Source organism: Mobula birostris, chromosome 9 (assembly GCF_030028105.1).
Source record: "Mobula birostris isolate sMobBir1 chromosome 9, sMobBir1.hap1, whole genome shotgun sequence".
NCBI lineage: Eukaryota > Metazoa > Chordata > Chondrichthyes > Myliobatiformes > Myliobatidae > Mobula > Mobula birostris.
Window position 1 is genome coordinate 151,618,467 of NC_092378.1, and position 21,221 is coordinate 151,639,687.

The window sequence follows — 21,221 nt, forward strand, 5'->3', positions numbered from 1 at the left end:
GTCTCCATGGATGCTGCTCGACATGCTGAGCTCCTTCCAGCAGATTGGTTCAGTTCCGTGGTGGATCGTTCATTCGGCAATGCTGGCTCAGACTTCCATTAACGTGACCTGTTGCTTGACATTCCTCACATATCCGCATCTTGCAATTTTTAAACTAATTTGTCTAACTGCTCTCATTAACCTACAAACTAGACTACTTCTACAATTTATCCCCACAGTAATTCTCCCCCTATCAGTGATTTTCCTTTTTTCCTATCCATCACTTTTCCCATCCATCAGTTTGAAGCTGCAGGGAAGCCAAACTTGCTTTTTTTTCCAGATCTGAGAGGTCTTTGACCTGAAATAAGACCATAAGACATAGGAGCAGAATTAGGCCATTCAGCCCAACAAGTCTGTTCAACCATTCCACCATAGCTGGCTTATTGACCATCTTCAATTCCATTCTCGTACCTTCTTCCTGTAACCTTTGACATCTTATTAATCAAGAACCTATCAACTTCTGCTTTAAATATATCCAATGACTGGGCCTTCACAACCATCTGTGGCAATGAATTCCAGAGATTCACCATCCTCCGCCTTAAGAAATTCCTCATCTCTGTTCTAACAGGCATCCTTCTGTTTTGAGGCTATGCCCTCTGGTCCTAGACTCTCCCACTATAGGAAACATCCTCTCCTCGTCACTCTATCTAGGCCTTCCAATATTTGATAGGGGTCAATGAGATTCCCCCCACCCCCCATTCCCCTAAAGTCCAGTGAGTATAGGCCCAGAGCCATCAAACACTCCTCATACCATATCATTCCCAGGGTCATTCTCGTGAACCCCCTTTGGACAAATAAAGCTAACCTTTAAATTACGTAAACTCATCGTAATGCCACTTTTTTCAGATAATGAACTATTGGAAAATGGTAGTTTGGTATCCTAATTACCTGTGGTAGAGATGGGTGACAGAGTAGTGTGGGAAGTTAATAGGCACGAAATAGAAGAAGCATTGCAGGGAAATGAGATTGAGGGGATGCTCCGAGAGCTAGCTTTGACCCAATGCACTGAATGTCTCTGTCTGCATCATAATGAAAATATGAATCATTTCTTCTATTTTACAACTGTTCAATTTGTGTTCATTACTTCAAGTTTACTGTCTTCTGACTGTACATAAACCACAGACAGCACAGAAAACAAAATATTACCACAAATAAGTTAATAAATATAATTCAAAGTGCACGTAGTGTGCAGCACAGATAAACAGTAAACAGCCCACTGTCCTGGTGACCAGACCTCAGTGGTGGCAGGGTATTCATTAGTCTCACAGCCTGAGGGAAGAAGCTGTTACTCAGTCTGGCAGTCCTAGTCCCGATGCTCCTGTACCTCCTTCCTGAAGGTCGCGTGTCACAGAGACCGTGGGATGGGTGGTAGAGATCCTCAGTAACGCTTTGGGCCCCTCAACTGCAACACTCCCAGTAAATGTAAAAATTAATGTCAGATTGCGGTAACTATTGTTTGTTACTTACGTGTACAGATTTTCAGGGATATCAACAGGATTAATTCCATAATCTTCGCAAATAGTTTCACTAGGACATTGCTGAACAAAGGGGACAAGGCTCTGTACCTGAAAACGGAAAATAAATGTAAGACTACCAAAAAAAAAATCATTGTGCACATGATTTTTATTCTGTCCAGGTTACACAAAGTTTGTACGTTCTCTCTGTGACCGTGTCGGTTTCCTCCCATGTTCCAAAGATGTACGGGAAGGTAGTTTAATTGGGCACATGGGTGTAGTTGGGCTGTGCGGACTTGCTGGGCCAGAAGTGCCTCCCACCTTGTTGTATCTCTAAATTAAAACAAAATAACCTTATACTTGCCATTATAAATACTTCGTTAGTATCCAGAAATATGGTCTTTTCTTCAATGCTCTCCAACACTATTTTTAAACCATTAGTAAATGGCACAAAATACATCTGATAGAGCCATTCCTGTCAGCCCTAACCTATAGGAGACCACTGCTTAAAATCCCACTTCCAGTTGTAAATGTATTTTTGAATTTATGTAACTTGTCCAAGTTCTTGAAAATCTATCCCCTGGCCTTTCCCCACAATCCTGCATCTTTTCAATTACTTGTCCAATTCCCTCTTTATTACAGCATTTGTTCCCAGTATCTATTCTAGATCACAACAACCTTTCCCCCCTTTCTCTCCCTAATAGGTTACTCTATTTCCTGGAAAATTCTCAGTGGGTGAGAGTAGTGTCAATGGATCCTTCAGCATCCACCTACCAAGCAGAAGGTCAGTCACGCTTTGAAGGTCATCGGAGCGAAGAAGGAAGAACGGTGACTTGATAGAGGTGTACAAGATGAGATGAGGCATAGATCGAGAGGATAGCCAGAGACTTTTTCCCCAGGGTGGGTGGAAATGGCTAATATAAGGGAGCATAATTTTAAGGTAATTGGAAGGAAGTATGGGAGGTTAGTCAGAGGTAGGTTCTTCACACAGAGTACTGGGTGCATGGAAAGTTCTGCCCAGCGTGGAAGTAGAGGCAAGTACATTAGGGGTACTTAAGAAACTCTAAGATAGGCAGATAGATGATATAAAAATGGTGACCTCTGTGGGAGGGAAGGGTTAGATTAATTTAGAGGAGAGTAAAAGATGGGCCGAATGGCCTGACTTGTTATGCAATGTTCTATGTTCTTCTATCAGCCCTATCTCATCCTGGGAAAAAGCTTCTTGTTGTCCACTCAGTCTATGCCTCATATCATCAGCCTGAAGGATATCCGACACCTGGAGCAAGAAACAACAGAAAGGCTGGTAAAGATCGACAAATCAGGTTTACCAGGAAAGTTTAAGGCATAGATCTTCCAACATGGGCTCCTACCCAGACGAACGTGGCCAATGATGCTGTATGACATCGCCCTGTCAACGATCGAGGGCGTGATAAACTGGTATCTGAGAAGGTGGTTAGGAGTACTGCAGTGCTCCTCTTCAACGGGGCTATACAGCAAGTCAGCCGAGCTCCGGCTGCCCCTCTCCTCAGTTGTAGAGGAACTTAAGGCAGGGACCGCACGCCCCATTGTGACCCTCAAATACTCCAAGGACGACAAGGTCAGTGAAGCAGGAGTCAGGATACAGACAGGGAGCAAATGGAAGGCGGCAGAGGCAGTAGAAGAAGTAGAGTCCCAACTTCGCGACAGAGACGTTGTTGGAACAGTGTGTAAGGGCAGACAAGGCCTGGGATGTGAGTCAACAACCAGGTCGCGGGAGGCCAACCCTAAGGACAGACGGCACTTGGTCCAGCAGGAGATAAGGAAGAAAGAGGAGGAGGCTAGATATGTGCGAGCAGTGGAGATGGGGAGTCAAGGGACCTGGACAAAGTGGGAAACAGAACAGAGAGTGTTAACATGGGATGACATATGGAAATATACATCTTTCCAACTCCAGTTCTTACTGAGGGCTGTGTACGATGTATTACCAACTCCAACAAACCTGCGGAACTGGGGAATAGCAGAAGACCCAATGTGCCATCTGTGCCGGAAACCAGCCAACCTAGAGCGTGTTCTTTCTTCGTGCCAGGTTGCCCTTTCCCAGGGACGGTACAGATGGAGACACGACCAGGTTTTGAGAGCACCCGCCCACACTTTGGAGACAGAGAGGAAAAAGGAGCACAAAAAGGACAGCCAACCAAACATCATCAACTTCATCAGGACCGGGGAACATGCTGCAGCAACACACAAGCGTAGAGACGGTATCCTGAGCACAGCAAAGGACCGGGAGATGAAGGTCGATCTTGGAAAGAAGCTGGTGTTCCCACCAATAGTAGAGACCACACTTCAAACAGACGTTCTACTACTGTCAGCGAGTGCAAAGAAGCTCGTGGTGATAGAGCTGACAGTACCACGGGAGACCCGATGCCAAGAGGCTCACGAGAGGAAGCTTGCAAGGTACGAAGACCTGGTGGCGGGCTGCAGACGGCAAGGCTGGCAGACGTGGAACTTCCCTGTCGAAGTGGGGGCAAGAGGATTTCCCACCAGGTCATGCTGGAAGATGATGGCAGCCTTAGGGATAGAAGGGAGAACCAGGAAGAGAGCCGTTAACACCATGGCCCAAGCAGCAGAGAGAGCGTCCAGTTGGCTTTGGCTGCGAAGGGACGATAGCAGCTGGACGTCTGACCGTCGGGGGTAGAAGACTGATCACCCTCTGCTGTCCCACCATCCCGAGGATGTTCCGGGTCAGGGGATAAAACGGCTGAAGACGGATGAACCCGGCTGATGGCTCGATGGCCCAGCAGCGGAAACATCACACCTGTTTAAGGTAATGCTATCAAGTCACCTTTCATACTCCTTCTCCCATAAGAGAAAAACACTAGCTTGCTCAATCTATCCTCATAAGACACGCTACGAGAAAGGTTAGATTGATCTTCGCTAGGTTAAGAGGTTGGCACAACATCACGGGGCGAAGGATCTTTACACTGCTACAATGTTTCATTTCCTATATCATGGCCAAGCACATTCATGAAGTTTTGAATTGGGAGTCTACCCTAGTTCACGAGATCAAGTCCTTACACAAGATTCCTACTGTGCAAAGTATTAGTTAGTGCTACCTAACAAGCAATTTGTATATTTGAGTGTATAAAATCCTCTGGCACTCAATGAAAGTTTGTACTGCTCATACCTCCCATTATAAACACTTTGTTAGTATCCAGAAGCAATATGGTCTTTTCTACAGTGCTCTTCAAAACCATTTCTTAAACAATTAGTGCAATGGCAGAACATATATATGAAAGAGCAATACCTGTCAGCCCTAACCCAAAGGAAACTTCCTTCAAAGTCCCAGTATTGGTTGCAACTATATTTTTAACTGTGTGTAATTTCTTCTTCTCCTCTTAAGCCCATCACGCCTACTGGGCATAGGCCCCCCAAAAGCAACTCACCAGAGCCCTCTGTTCTGGGCCAGTCATTCACCTGAATGATCAGCCCTGTGACGTCCACAGACCTGCAGCTTCATGCATCTTCTAGGTGAAGATCCTTCCTCTCCTGGGTATAAGGTCTTAGGGCTTCTGATGGCATTTCTGTAGCACAGGGGTTTTACGGGATGGGGTTGCTAGTCCCATGACTAACTCTCTTCCTTTCACAGCCCAGAAACACGGTAGAGTTGTGTAATCTGGTAAGTTTTAAATAGGTAACATAGCTGCCAACCAGGATTGCATCAAGTCCCAAGTACAAAATTGTATTTGGGAGTTTACCCTTGATATTTTATGGCACAGCCAAAAGAAGCAATTTTAGTTTAGTACCAACCTCAATGCCACATCTTTTCTTAATTAATCTGATTCAGGGAACTAGGAAAGCTTCTTTGTTGCCATAGTTGTCGCACTATAATAGTAACTGATCCACATAGCCCTATTCAGTCAGTCAGTCACCTCTTAGCTCTTGTTGTGGGGAAGGCCAGGTTGTTTCATTGGAATTAAATTATTTAATTGGATTGCAGTGGAGAGGATGTTTCCTATAGTGGGGAAATCTAGCATCAGAGGGCATAGCCTTAAAATAGAAGCATGTCCCTTTAGAACAGAGATAAGGAGGGATTTCTTTAGCCAGAGGGTGGTGAACCTGTGGAATTCATTGCCACAGACAACAGTGGAGGCCAGGCCATTGGGTATATTTAAAGCGGAGGTTGACAGGTTCTTGATTAGTCAAGGAATCAAAGGTTACAGGGAGAAGGCAGGAGAATGAGGTTGAGAGGGATAATAAATCAGCCCTGATGGAATAGCAGAACAGACTCAATGGACTGAATGACCTTATTCGGCTCTTACACCTTATGGCCTAATACCTAAACCTCAGCATCTCTACAAGGACAATAGAACTTTCATGTTCGAACAGACAAGTTTCCACTGATGGGATTTTAAGTGAACTAACAGCACACTTGTAGGGCAAGTCTACAGAGCCTCCATTCTTGTCTGGTGTCGTTGTACCACTAGGCTCAAGCTGTTTCTATCCTGCTGTTATAGTCATCGTCATAAGACTTGAATGGACTTACTGTACGATAAAGATGAATTCTTGATCTGTCAATCTACCTCATCACAGTCCTTGCACTTTGTCTATCTGGACTGCAATTTCTCCGTAACTGTAATGGTATTTTCTGCATAGACCATAAGACATAGGAGCAGAATTAGGGCATCTGATCCTTTTCACTATTTGTACTACCTTGATGTACTTACATATGGAATGATCTGGATGGCAAACAAACAAAAGCTTTTCATTGTACCTGGGTATGTGACAATCATAGACCATTACTAATCACAGGTTGACTATTGTTGATGGTCTGGGACTTCCCTCCTCCGTAATTATAATGCAAAATCCCTTGGATACGTTTGGCATTTTCAATAGTTGCCTTAGGCGGAATAATCCTAACAACTGGGGCAATAAATTACCTTGACTTGCTGTTCTCAAAATTGCATCTCTATTCTTCCCTAGACTTACTAGGACGATACAGAACAGGCAATCATTCTAATCACATTGTACAAACTGATTTACTGAAGAAGTCAACAACTTGCCCTCCTAAAGGACCACAACCTTGTTGTAGGTTTTGGAGGCTTGCATGCCTCAAAGACCCAAACAGCCAAGTTGGCTGGAGTAAGGGCCTTGTGCTTTGGCTCTTGGTAGGGTCACCCATGTTAAACAGGTCAAAGGGTAGAGGTCATACTAAGAGTTCTCCAGGTTCAGGGGTTCAGCTCAGGACTAACAACCCTGACTAGTCAAAATTGCTATGGAAACAGCAATAAAAAGATTCCTTCTATGTGGCCAAGGACAGACAGAGATGGAGAAACTTCATTGCTGCCCTAAATGCCAGTGGCAAATGGGCAATTAATAATAATAATAATCAACAAACTGGCCTGCTCTGCAACGTGCTAAAAGGGGACCAACTGGAAGATGAATGCAGCTAAAAGAGTGCCTAACTTCATGTGAAACCTTTTAAACTTTTTAATAAGTACAACTTAGCTGCATTTGGAGAACCTGGCTCCAAGAATGAGGGATTTCAGCTCCATCATATGGTTTAATGTGCCAGTGATAAGGTTCAATTTCTACTGCTGTCTGTAAAGAGTTTGTATGTTCTCCCTGTGACCCCCAGGATGCTCTGATCTCCTCTCACTTCTTAACAATGTACGGGTTAGGGTTAGTAAGTTGTTTGCATTCTAGTTCGACATCAGAATCATGTCAATACTTGCAGGTTGCCCCCAGCACATCCTCAGATAGTGATGGTCGTTGATGCAAACGATGCATTTCATTGTACGTTTCAACGTACAAGCTCACCTTCAGATCATTAAAATCTATAAAATTAAAATGAAAAGACTGAAACTGTTCTCCACCAAACAGGAATTTGTAGATCATGACAGGTTTAGCTGGGGTAATGGAGAGAGAAGTTGCATTCATCAACAGTTGATTTAAAGACTAAGGAACAGAGATTTAAAGTGATGGACTGAAAATACAGGAAAGATGAGAGGATTTTTTTTTCTTACACAAAATAACTCTTGTTATCTTGCACCAACAAACTGCAAGGGAGGAGTAAACAGAATCTATTAAGACTTTCAAAAATAAATTAGATAGGCTCAAGGAAAACTAATTTATAGGACCCTGTAGAGGAGTAGATGGGGTATATGGGGTGTCAGGGAGGGGTAGCACCTCTGGTGGGGGAACTTGTCGTGTCCTTTTCAGGGCGGTTAGTCTACCTTTGGTCCCCACCTGCCACTCAGCTCTCACTTGTGGCTCCCCGTAGCTGTTTGTACGTGACAGCGGCCACACCCCGGGCAACGGCTTCGACAAGTCGGCTAAATCAGGTGAGGGTAGCCGACGGGTCTCAAACCCTCGGTGAGATAGGGAGTTGTCTATCCCAGCATGTGAAGACAGAATCCGGTGGATTGAGCGGACGAGACCAATGGAAGGTCCAACGGTCAGGAAGGCAGTCTCTGCAAGCGTTGTGGAACGTGTAGAGCAGGACAAGACACAGATGGGAATTGGGAAGAGAGAGTGAGACTGACGCTGCGCAACTCTCCCTCACTTAGATCCAAATCACGTGCTAGTCTCGACACCAACATTATGGTGTCGAGGTCCTCATCGACGTCAACGATGGACGAACAACAACAACAGAGGAGTAGAGTGATGGGATTGATTGGACTGCTTAACAAATAGTCTGCAATGACATCCATTTGGGATGAATGATTTCATAGAAACAAAGAAAACCTACAGCACAATGCTGTACCCAACATATACTTACTTTAGAAATTACCTAGGGTTACCCATAGCCCTCTATTTTTCTAAGCTCCATGTACCTATCCAGGAGTCCCGTATAATTATTATTATTATTCCCTCCATCCCTTCCTTCCTTTCTTTCTTACATTTTCTTTCTTGATACCATGCAAACAGGGCCTTCCAGTCCAATCAGTTGCATCACCCAGCAACCCACCAATTTAACCCTAACCTAATCACAGGATATTTTACAATGACCAATAGACCTCCTAACCAGTACATCCCCGGAATGTGAGACAAAACCGAAGCATGTGGGAGGAAATCCAAGCAATCGTGAGGAGAACGTACAAACTCCTTACAGACGGCGCTGGAAATGAACTCCAACGACCCAAGCTATCATTGTTCCACTAACGGCTATGCCCAAATTTGAGTCTAATGGATCTGACATTGGCTTAGCAGGAGAAGCTAGGGTTTGGAGGGATATGATCTGGTTGCAGGTAGATGCGACCAGGCAGATTGGGTCAACATGGACTGTATGGGCTGAAGGGCCTGTTTCTGTGCTGCAGTACTCCATAACTAAGTTTATAACTGTCTCATTAATAGAATCAAACTGCATTTTACTGATAATCAATTCGCTACAAGTAATACTCCAAAGCCTCTTCCGGGAGGAAGCACTATAATAATCACTTCGCACATAACGGACTAACGAGGCAGTGACTGTAAATGCAGTTAAAGGACTCCTGCCGCAGAACTGTGCAGAGCATTCTAACAGGTCGCATCAATGCCTGGCATGGATGAGCCACTGCACAGGATCGGAAAAAGCTGTAGAAAATTGTAAACTCAGTCAGCTCCATCATGGGCACTGGCCTCCCCAGCACTGAGGACACCTCCAAAAGGTGATGCCTCAAAAAGATGGCAAACATCATTAATGACTCCCATCACCCAGGACATGCCCTCTTCTCATTGCTGCCATCAAGGAGATACAGGGGTATGAAGCCACACACTCAACATTGTAGGAACAGCTTCTTCTCCTCTGCCATCAGAATTCTGAATGGACAATGAACCCAGGAACACTATCTCACTATATTTTCTCACACTTTTTGCACTACTAATTTAATTTTTAATATATACTTCTTGTCATTTACAGTTTTTAAATTATTAAGTATTGCAATGAGCTGGTACCGCAAAACAACAAATTTCATAACATACAGTGCCTTGATGAAGTATTCAGCCCCACAACTAGTTTCATATTTCACTGTCTCATTTTCTAAATTTAAAATATATTGATGTAGTATTTTTGAGTTCATCTACAAAACAACGTACATCACGTCAAATTAAAATAAATTCCCAAAACCTGTCAATTTACTAAAAATTAAAAACCAAAACTGTGAGGCTGAAAAAGTATTCATCCTCTTTGTAATTACTAAGCTAACTTTCCTCAGGTGCAATATAAGGTGTTACCTTACCAGCTCGGTTCACTAAGGTTGTTATACCCGGGGGTGGTAATGGGGACAAGCTCCCACGACCTATTAAATGCTCTCAGTGGCGTGCGTCTCAAATAGCCTCCGACAACCAAGTCCAGCTCCTGGCCTTCATGTGTGGCTTAGCTACTAAGCCTGGTGGAACAGTTTCTACTGACGGGAGAAGGGGCAAAGGCCGGTTACTGACACCGTAAAACTAGTTGCTTCAGGTAGATGGGGCTCGTCAGCTGTGGTTGGCAGCTTATCTAGGAGAAGGAAAACTCTGATCTCAAACCTCTGCTGCCTTGTGGCTACACCCACTCGTGGAGAAGGCTTTGGGAGTAAACGCCAAGGGAAATCCAGAGCTGGAGTCCCTAAGGCAGTCCTACATTGAGTTCAATGTTCACTGGCAACTCCTGCAACACTACTGGTACCAAACTGTATCAGTCTCTGCCATTCCTTTGGGTTCATCAGTTGCATGGAGAGATGGAGCCTGCTACATGGGCAACAGCTTGCTCTCCATATCGTACTGCCCAGGCTTGCATATCTAGACAGCTAGGACATAATATCCATGGTCAACTCTGACCGAAAGAGGCTCTCACATGTCACTCACCTTACCAACTCACCCAATTTGTTGATGTAGAAAATTCGAGGATCACCTGTTTTCAATTAGTATGAACAAATACCCCCCTCTCTCTGTAAGGTCCAACAGTATGGTAGATTTTCAAAAGACCAAGACAAAAGAACATTCAAGACAAGTCAGAGATGATAACAGAGAAGCACAAATCTGGGGAAGGGGACAAGACCATCTCAAATGCACTGAACACACCTCAGAGCTCGGTGCATTCCATTGAGGAAAAAATATGAAACCACAGCCACATTCTCTAGGTCAGGCTGCTCTTCGAAACTTAGTTGGCAGAGAAGAATGGCACTTGCAAGAGAGTCTACTGTGACACCAACAGTCACTCTGAGTGAGCTGCAGAAGTCAGTGCCTGCAACTGGAGATGAAGTTCATGGCTCCACAATCTCTAACGCCTTGCACAAAAAGAGTATTTATAGAAGAGTGGCAAGGAAGAAGCACCAGCTTTTAAAAAAAAAGCATTATCCTTGCCCGTAAAAACTTTGCAAACGTTGCTTAGAAGATACTGTAAAGATGTGGAAGAAAGTCTAGTGATCAGACAAGACTAAACTGGAACTTCCTGGCCTCAATTCTAGGCAGTATGTGTGATGTAAATCTAATATTGCTCATCAGCCAGGTAACACTATCCCTACTGTGAAGTACGGTGGAGGTTGCATCATGCTAAGGGGATGTTTTCAGCAGCAGGGACTGGAAATCTGGTCAGGATTGATACAACAATGAATGATGCTAAACACATAGATCCTGGATAAAAACCTGCTAGCCTTTGGCAGAAAGTTTAAAATGGAGAGGAAGTTCATCTTTTAGCAAGGCAACAACCCAAAGCACACTGCCAGAGCAACCATGGCGTGGGCACAGAGCCCTGACCTTATCTCTAGCAAGACATCAAGATTGCTGTTCACACCGCTTCCCAACTACCATGGCACAGCTTGAGAAACGTTGCAAGGAGAAATGGGCAAATCATGCTCCAATATGTAGTGTAAAGCTAATAGAGACTTATCTGAAAAGACTACTGGCTATAATAGCTGCAAGAGGTAGTTCAACCAAGTACTGAGCAAGGGGGAGGTGGGGGCAATGAATATTTGTGAACATGTGACATTCCAGTTTTTGAATTTTTAGTTCTTCATGCTTTACAATTTTCCCTGATTTTTGGGCTCTACTGTGAAAAAAGAAGCATGTGATTTACAAATAAAAATTCTCAGTTAAATTGACAAAATCCCAAGTTGTAACACTCACTTATATGAACAAAACGGTTGGGGAATGAATATTTTTTCAAGGCATTGCATGCCAGTGCTATTAAACCTTATTCTGATTCAGAGTGTGAATGATATATAAATATTTCACCTGCTTTGATCCAAAGACAGCGCCGATATTCTCCTTTAACGTGGAGCAGCCACTAGTACAAACAACAGGGTTTTTCTTTCCTTGTCCAACCTGATTTGTACATGTGATCCGTATCCCTGTGGAAATGATGCAATAGGCCTGCAGCACCTGCACCATTTTACCGTACTCCTGTGTGTTAAGATTTTTTAAAAAGTGTTCAGAAGTTTAGGACTATTAATGTTGTGGTTTCCTTTCAACGCAATGAGAGTTTTGCAATCATAATTTTTGGATAACAATTTACCAGAATCTAACAAAAAAGATGCACTTAAGGAATTATAAATAGAAGAATAGTCAAGAAAATTATTCTGATACAGTATGACAAAATATGATGAAATAAGGATCATTTCAAGATTCAACTTTTGCTCAGTACTGTATATTTCTTTATAGTAACTTATCATTATGCATTGCAATGATCTCTGCCGCAAAATAACGTATTTCACAACATAATATAATAGGCATCCGTTAGTCTCATGAGACCATGGATTTGCGCCTTGGAAGGTTTCCAGGGCACAGGCCTGGGCAAGGTTGTATGGAAGACCAGCAGTTGCCCATGCTGCAAGTCTCCCCTCTCCATGCCACTGATGTTGTCCAAGGGAAGGGCATTAGGACCCACACAGCTTGGCACTGGTGTCGTCTCAGAGCAATGTGAGGTTAAGTGCCTTGCTCGAGGACACAACACGCTACCTCAGCCAAGGCTCGAACTAGCGACCTTCAGACCACTAGACGAATACCTTAACCACTTGGCCACGTGCCAACACAACATATTACATAATTTCACAACATATGCCTGTGATTTTAAACCCGATTCTGATTTTGAAAATGTTTCATGTTGACTATTAGTATTGCTCTACTTGAAAAACTTTAACCTACCTTCTTAATATTTCGCAGAAACTCCTTGTGCCTGACCGGAAGTGTATTAAACAACTGCTGGACGTTAACTGTTGTCCCTTGCTGTCGAGGATATGGCATTTTTTGGCTGATGTGCCCATTATTGTCAAATAGCAGGCGGGTTCCAACTTTGGCAGTCTTGTGGCAAGTCACAATTGAAAGGTTGCTGTCAAGAGCAGAGGGACAATGATATAGGACAGCCTGATCTCTTCCTTTCAGGTTAAATAGTAGCTAAAATAGTAAACTGAATTATTTAGTCAGGCCAGCACAATGCTTTTGGAGGTGTGGGTTAGTGGCTGAAGGTACCTTACTGCTTGGGGAAAGGGACTGTTTTGGAGTCTGGTGGTCCTGGTGTGGATGCTACGTAGCCTCTACCCTGTTGGGAGTGGGACAAACAGTCCATGAGCAGGGTGGGTGGGATCCTTCATGATATTACTGGAGTTGGTTGTTTCTGTGTCCCTTACACCTTTCTGGTAACCAATTTCCCCCGGGATCAATAAAGTATGACTATGACTATTTCTTAAAGTTGGGTTCAGAAGCAATTGCACTAGCAATTGTGCCTAAGCACTGGTGTAGACCTTAAACAAGACTGCAATACACTGCTGTAGAATTGGAACCATTTTTCCACTGGGTCCACATTACCTGTCAATTTGCAGCATAGCTTCATCTGACCAACCTTTGACTGATTTCTCCTGGAAGAGCCCAGTAACACCCACTGCATTCCTTTTGATTGGGGTATCAGTTCCTGGGTGGCGAAATGGAGATACGTCTCTACCAAAAGAGGTTTGAGGCGTTCCTTCCCTCCACTAGCCTGCAGTTCTCCATTGGACAAGGTGTAGCAGATGCTTAGCACCCCCTCTCCCAACCCAACCAGGGTCACGTGAAGCCACAGGAGCAGGTGGTGGACGGTCATATGAGCAGCCAATGCAGATCACAAGTCCTGGTTATGTCACCACTGACGCCAGGCAACAATCTCAGAAGAGGATTGATAATGGCTGGGGTCACCCGTCTTGCAAAGACACTGCCCAGAAGAAGGCAATGACAAACTACCTCTGCAGAAAAATTTGCCAAGAATAATCATGTTCAAGGCCATAATCGCCCGCATCATACAACACGGCACATAATGAATAAATCAATATCAGTTCCAGATTCTCAGTGTCAGTCCCAATTTTGGACGCTGCCAAAGAGTGGAGTTTGCACATGAGGTGACACGGTAGCATAGTGGTTAGCATAGCACTAGTACAGTGTTAGTGACCCTGGTTCAATTCCTGTCACTGTCTGTGAAGAGTCTGTTCTCCCCATAACCAGGTGGGTTTCCTCTGGGAGCTCCGGTTTCCTCGCACATCCCAAAGACGTTTCGGTTAGTAATGTACGGGGTCTTTCCTTTTTGTTAAATTTAAAATGGCTTCTTTGTTATGTTATACTGGGGAATGCTGAGAAAGTCTCTAACTAGACATTTGCTGGGGTTAATACAGACAGCAGGGTGCTATTAGCCAATGGGTGGTCATGTATCGTTTTTTTTCAGATGATAATGCTGTCTCATATGACTGGCGACGGGGTTTTTGGCAGGGAGTTGAAGAAGAGACGAGGAGGACGGCGGACGTGCGGGGGTTTTTGACGGGGAGTCGGAGGAGAGACGGGGAGGACGGTGGACGGGGTTTTTTGGGGGGAGTCGGAGGAGAGACGGGGAGGACGGTGGATGGGGTTTTTGGTGGGGAGTTGGTGGAGAGATGGGGAGTCGGAGAGACGGGGGTCGGAGGAGAGATAGGGAGTCGGAGGAGAGACGGGGAGGACGGAGGGGAGACGGGGGGGTCAGAGGGGAGACGGGGGGTCAGAGGGGAGACGGGGGGTCAGAGGGGAGACGGGGAGTCGGAGGAGAGACGGGGAGTCGGAGGAGAGACGGGGAGTCGGAGGTGAGGGGGGTCGGAGGAGAAATAGGGAGTCGGAGGGGAGACGGGGAGGACGGAGGGGAGACGGGGGGGTCAGAAGGGAGACAGGGGGTCAGAGGGGAGATGGGGAGTCGGAGGAGAGACGGGGAGTCGGAGGAGAGACGGGGAATCGGAGGTGAGGGGGGAGGACGGCGGACGTGCGGGGGAGAGTCGGAGGAGAGACGGGGAGGACGGTGGAGAGACAAGGAGGACGGTGGAGAGACGGGAAGTCGGAGGGGGAACGGAGAGGACAGTGGAGAGACGAGGAGTCGGAGGGGAGATGGGGAGTCAGAGGGGAGACGGGGAGGACAGTGGACGTGCGGAGAGGCTCCGGTTGATCACTCCAGGTGGTCCTGAGCCGTGAGCCGACAGGATCCGGGTGGTCGTCGGGAATCGATTGAGCTCCAACGGTTGCACGCGAAGAACTTGGACTTTGATAAGTCTTGGCGCCTTTTATTCATTACTTCCCTTTCTGTATCGAATTTATATTAATGTCATAGAATTAGTAATATCTATAAAGTGTACTTGGTAAAACGTACTGGGTGTGCTGGCTGATGATTGATGTTTGGGATTGATTCGGGCGGCAACCGACTCCATGGGAAACGTTGAGGCAGGTGCTGGGCGGGATTTCCCCTAGACATATACGAGCCAATATAACTGAACGTTACAGTAAGTTAAATGGTCACATGGACGTAGCTGGGTGGTGCGAGCTCATGGTGCCTGTATCTCTAAATAAAAACATACTTTCACACTTTCCTCCGAGGGAAGAATACAGGAAACAATGTCTACTCCAGAATCTACAAACAATGCAACACACGTGAAGATTTTGAAAGTAACTTTACCTCAGGGCACACAAGGAGCTCAAGGCTTCACCTCTAAATCCAAATGTGTCCATGTGCAACAGGTCAGAGAAATCTTGTAGCTTGGATGTGTAATGTTTCAGTGCTTTGAAAATCAATATATATTTGCAAATATAAAAATATTTGTCATAAAATTTACTGTTTACATTTTATGAACAAATTCTTAGTAACTTTTAAAAGTAAAATCGAAGAGACATTATTCTTTAGGCTTTTAATATATATTTTAACATAAATTAAATCTGGTTTATCATTTCCAGGATTATCCCTATTTCCCTTACAGTCATAATCATAAAATACAGAACAGGCCCTTCAGCCCATCTAGTCCACACTGTTATTCGGTCTCGTCGCATTGATCTGCACCTGAAACATAGCCCTCCACACCGCTCCTATCATGCACTTATCCAATCTTCTCTTAAGTACTGTAATCAAACCACCACTTCCACTGGCAGCTTGCTCCACACTCTCACCACCCTCTGAGTGAAGAATTTCCCCTTCTTGTTCTCCTTAAACATTTCACCTTTCACCATAACCTATGACCTCTAGTTCTAGACTCACCCAGCCTCAGTGGGAAAAAGTCTACTTGCATTTACCCTATCTATACCCCTCATAATTTTGTATACCTCTATCAAATCCCCCCTCACTCTGTGCTCCAGGGAATAACGTTTCAACCTATTCAACCTTTTCCTATAACTTGGGCCCTCAAGTCCCTGCAACTTCCTTGTAAATTTTCTCTGTACTCTTTCAATCTTATTGACATCTTTCCTGCTCCCTTCTTGAACAAAACAACAACACTAGCTATTTGCCAGTCCTCTGGGACCATGCTTGTGACTAGAGAGGACATAAAAATCTTGGTTTTGGCCCCAGCAATCTCATCTCTTGTTTCTCTCCAATAACCTGACTGGAGTACATTCAATCAGGCCCTATGGACTTATGCACCAGAAAGTTCTATAAAATACGGATCAAGTCAGGATTACTTGAACTGTGAGGCACAGCACAAACTTTGCCAGTTGGTATCCCAAGTCTGACCATCACTGGCCACAAAGAAAGGTCCTAGAGTCACGGTCATACAGCAATACAGCACAGATACAGGCCTAGCAGCCCAATGAGTCCATGCCAACCACAGTGCCCACTAAACTAGTCCCAATTTTGTGCATTTGGTCCATGTCTCACTAAGCTCGGACCCTCCATATACCCATCCAAGTGCTTCTTAAATGATACTATTGTATCTGCCTCAATCACTTCCTCTAGAAGCTCATTGGATATACCCACAACCCTCTGTGTAAAAGCGTTGCCCCTCAGGTCTCTTTCAAACTTTTCCCCTCTCACCCCAAAACCATGCCCCCTAGTTTTGGACTCTCCTGCCCTGGTGGGGGGGGGCGGGGGGAGAACACCAGCATTGTTCACTTTATCTATGGCTTTGATAACTTTAAACATCTCTATAAGGTCGCCCTCTCATTCTTCTATGTTCCAAAGAATACACAGTGAGCCTGGCCAACCCCTCCCTATAACTCAAGCCCTCTAATACTTGTAAATCTTTTCTGCACTCTTTCCAGATTAACTGAGTCTTTTCTTTAACAGAGTGACTAAAATTGTACACAATACTCAAAGTGTGGCCTTACCAATGACTTAAACAACTGCAACGTTATGCCCCAACCCCTATAACCAATCCCCGGACTGAAGAAAGCCAGTGCCAAGTACCTTTTCCACCACTCTGTCTACCCGTGACACCACTTTATAAATAAGCTATGCACTTGTATTCCCAAATCCCACTGTTCTATTAAAATCCCTGTGTAGTATTTTTCGCAGTACAAGTCGGACGATAATTTGACTTTCCAAAATCCATCACCTCACACTATCTGTATTTAAATCCATTTGCCACTCTTCAGGCCTCTTCCCTAAATGATCAAGATTCCCTTGTAATCTATGATAACCATCTTCACTATCAACAACACCGACTAATTTTGTGACATCTGATCAAACTTTGTGCAGTTGCATCCAAATTAGGCCATTCGGCCCATTGAGTCTGCTCCATTGATTTAGGATCCCTCTCAACTCCATTCTCCTGCCTTCTCCCAGTAACCTTTGATGTCCTTTCTAATCAAGAACTTAACAACCTCTGCTCTAAATATACCCAATGACTTGGCCTCCACAGCTGTCTGTAGTAATGAATTCGACAGATTCAGCACCCCCTGGCTAAAGAAGTTGCTTTAGTAGTGCCCTCTGGTCCTAGACTCCGCCACTATAGGAAGCATTCTTTCCACATCCAGTCTATCCAGTCCTTTCAATATTCAATAGGTTTCAGTGAGATCCCCCCCCCCCATTCTTCTAAACTCCAACGAGTACAGGCCCAGAGCCATCAGATTTTCCTCAAACGTTAACCCTTTCATTCATTTTTAGGATCAATCTCATGAACCTCCTCTGGACCCTTTTCAATGCAAGTTCACCCTTTCTTAGATATGGGGCACAAAACTGAGCACAATACACCAAGTGCAGTCTGAACAATGCCTTATAAAGTCTCAGCATTACATCCTTGCTTTTATTTTCTAGACCTCTCCAATATTTTTTAACATATCCGTTAGTCTTGCGAGACCATGGATCTGCGCCTGGAAAGTCTTCACTCTCCAGGGGGCAGGCCTGGGCAAGGTTGTATGGAAGACCAGCAGTTGCCCAAGCTGCAAGTCTCCCCTCTCCATGACAACAATGTTGTCCAAGGGAAGGGCATTAGGACCCATACAGCTTGGCACCAGTGTCGTCGCAGAGCAAAGTGTGATTAAGTGCCTTGCTCAAGGACACAACACGTTGTCTCGGCTGGGGCTCGAACTCACGACCTTCAGGTTGCTAGTCCAATGCCTTAACCACTTGGCCACGTGCCCACACTCCTCTCCAACAAACATACATTCATATCATTTATATATCCATTAAAATAACAATTAACAAGTGTGATTTTACTTTGAAATATTATTAAACTAGACCATAATAATATACAAAATAGAAGCAATGTCTAGTTCCACATAGATCTGACCAAGTCAAGACAAAATTTCTATTGGAGGGATACTTTATTCATCTCCAATGAAATAAATAAATGTGCAAAAGGGAAATGACAACAATTGAAATGTACATTCCTTTGCACAGAAATTGTCGTTATTTTTAAAATCATTGACTATACAACACTATAGTTGCCTTTATTAAGAAATGGCAATAATAAAGAAAAACCCACTCAGTCCTTTGAAGTTTTTCTCCTCCACTCCATCTCCATTATCTGATACTTCAATCAAATCTGCTCCAAATTCTTTCAATTTAATCTCTGAAAAACATCCAGAGAAAAAGAAAATTACATTTAAATTTGCAATGAATAGATGGATAGGATTATAAAGTGAACTTGTGGCATATTGGCCTTCAAAAAGCAAAGTATTGAGTACAGGAGCTGGATGTTATGTTGTAGTTGTATAATATAGTAGTGCAGCTGATAGAGCAGTCACCTTCACAGCTACAGTAGCCCAGGTTCAATCCCCACCTCGGGCGCTGTCAGTGTAAAGTTTGCATCATCTCCTTGTATTGGAGTTGGGATGTTATTTTGAAGTTGTATATAAGATGTTTGTGAGGCATAATTTGGAGTACTGTGTGCAGTTCTGTTCACCTACTTACAGGAAAGTTATAAGATTGAAAGAGCACAGAGAAAATTTACAGGGATGTTGTCAGGACTTGAGAACTTGAGTTAGAGGAAAAGTTGAATAGGTTAGGACTTTATTCCATGGAGCATAGGAGAATGAATGGAGATTTGAGAGAGGTATACAAAATTATCCGGGGCACTGATAGGGTAAACGCAAGCAAGTTTTTTCCACTGAGGCTGGGTGAACCTGGGATAAGGATGCAAGGTGGAATGTTTAAGGGGAACATAAGGGGGAGCTTCTTCACTCAGAGGGTGGCAAGAGTGTGGAACGAGCTGCCAGTGGAAGTGGTGGTGCAGGTTTGATTGTGACATTTAAGAGAAAGTTGGGTAAGTACACAGATGGGAAGGGTAGGAAGGGCTATGGTCCAGGTGCAGGTCGATAGGACTAGGCAGATTAACATTTTGGTATGGACTAGGTGTGCCAAACGACCTGCTTCTGTGCTGTAGTTTTCTATGAATATTTCTTAGAAGTCACCAGCTCTGAATATTGTCAAAAGTGACACCTATTTCATGTGTTTTCTGCCCAGAGTTGCACAAATAAACACTTGCCTTCAAATAAAAATCAAATGCAGCACCGTGTTTTACACTGAGCAAACCATTTGCTATTAATTTTATTGCCAACAACATGGGTGCCCTTTATGTTAATCAGGTTTAATATAACCAGCATATGTCGTGCAATTTGTTAACTTTGTCGCAGCAGTACAATGCAATACGTGTAATAGAGAGAGAAAAATGAAATTACAGTTCTTATATACATATATATATAAAATAGTTAAGTTAAATAAGTGGTGCAAAAAAAAGGAAATAAAAAAGTAGTGAGGTAGTATTCATGGGTTCAATGCCCATTCAGAAATTGGATGATAGAGGGGAAGAAGCTATTCCTGAATTGTTCAGTGTATGCACCTGCTCCTGATGGTAACATGAGAAGAGGGCATGCCCTGGCTGGTGGGAGTCTTTAACGATGGATACCTCTTTTCTGAAGCACCGCTGGCCTGGTTACTACGGAGGATAGTGCCCATGAAGGAGCTTGCCTTCTTTACAGCAAGCCAGTTATTCTGACAGAAGTACATAGATGTTTAGTGAACAGTTTGAAGCCTGATAAAATGCAATTTGTGCTTATACTTAATCACAGTGAATTGTTGTGACCTAATACGTAAGGTACCTGAAGAAATGGTAAACTGACCGAGGTATAGTTTTCAAATCTTGGTGTAGCCCTTTAAAGTCAGTTGTTATTGAATCTAAAGTCCACTTTAAGTACTTACTTTGCAACCTATATTCACTTTAAGAACAAGATATCGGTTGCACCGCTCAATCCCCCTCCTAAATACTCACATCAGCGTGCCTTGAGGAATTTCATTATATTAAATACAAGAGATCCTGCAGATGCTGGAAATCGAGAGTGACGCACGCAAAATCCTGAAGGAACTTAGCAGATCAGGCAGCATCTATGAAGTGTCGAAGCTTCAGGCCAAGTTCCTTTGTCAGGACCCTGCATTATATTAAACCTTTTTAAGTCCATCGTTGGAATTTGCTACCAATTGTTAATGACATAGACTAAAGTTCCAGCAGCCAAAGAGAACACAGCAGCTTCTTTATCTCAAAACCAATGGTACCCAATGGCCTGTTGTGCCCTCACTGATTCTTTTGGGGGGGGGGGGTAAGAAATACATAACAGTACACGGCTGAAAATAATGTTGATTTAAATTGATGAAGTGTCTTGGCCCAAAACATTGACTGTTCATTCCTCTCCATAGATGCTTCCCGACCTGCTGAGATCCTCCAGAATTTTGTGTGTGTTACTCTGGATTTCCAGCATCTGCAGAAGCTTGTGTCTATGAATTAAGCCAATCTTTTTTGTCCTTACCAATGTTAGTAGCTCCAGCATCTATACTGTTTTCCACCAGCTCTTTTACGGCAGTGCAGAGGCTTAGCACAACTTGCCCTGAACAAATCTGGTGCACCGACTTCCGGTCAATTGCCTTGATTGCTCCTGCAGGCTCCAAGCTAAAATCATAGGAAACAAAGTATTATTGAAACAAATGCATAAAACTCATAGAAAGTATTGACATCAGTCATGATATAGTTAAGACACAAAAAGAAACAGGCACAACAATTAGTTGGGGCATTCTGTTCAAGAGCCACAAGCTGATGTTGCAGTTCTATAAAACCCTGG

General features: G+C 44.0%; 1 protein-coding gene across 1 annotated transcript in view; it reads right to left on the minus strand.

Annotated features, from left to right (window-relative positions):
- The window catches only part of pms2 (PMS1 homolog 2, mismatch repair system component), a 44,941-nt gene that overhangs the window by 16,969 nt on the left and 6,751 nt on the right, over positions 1–21,221 (minus strand). The window contains exons 2-7 of the mRNA XM_072269143.1: positions 20,913–21,052; positions 18,596–18,682; positions 15,361–15,463; positions 12,573–12,756; positions 11,664–11,831; positions 1,507–1,604 (exon numbers count right to left, since the gene is read on the minus strand). Coding sequence (XP_072125244.1) covers positions 1,507–1,604; positions 11,664–11,831; positions 12,573–12,756; positions 15,361–15,463; positions 18,596–18,682; positions 20,913–21,052 — 780 coding nt within the window. The remainder of the gene's footprint in view (positions 1–1,506; positions 1,605–11,663; positions 11,832–12,572; positions 12,757–15,360; positions 15,464–18,595; positions 18,683–20,912; positions 21,053–21,221) is intronic.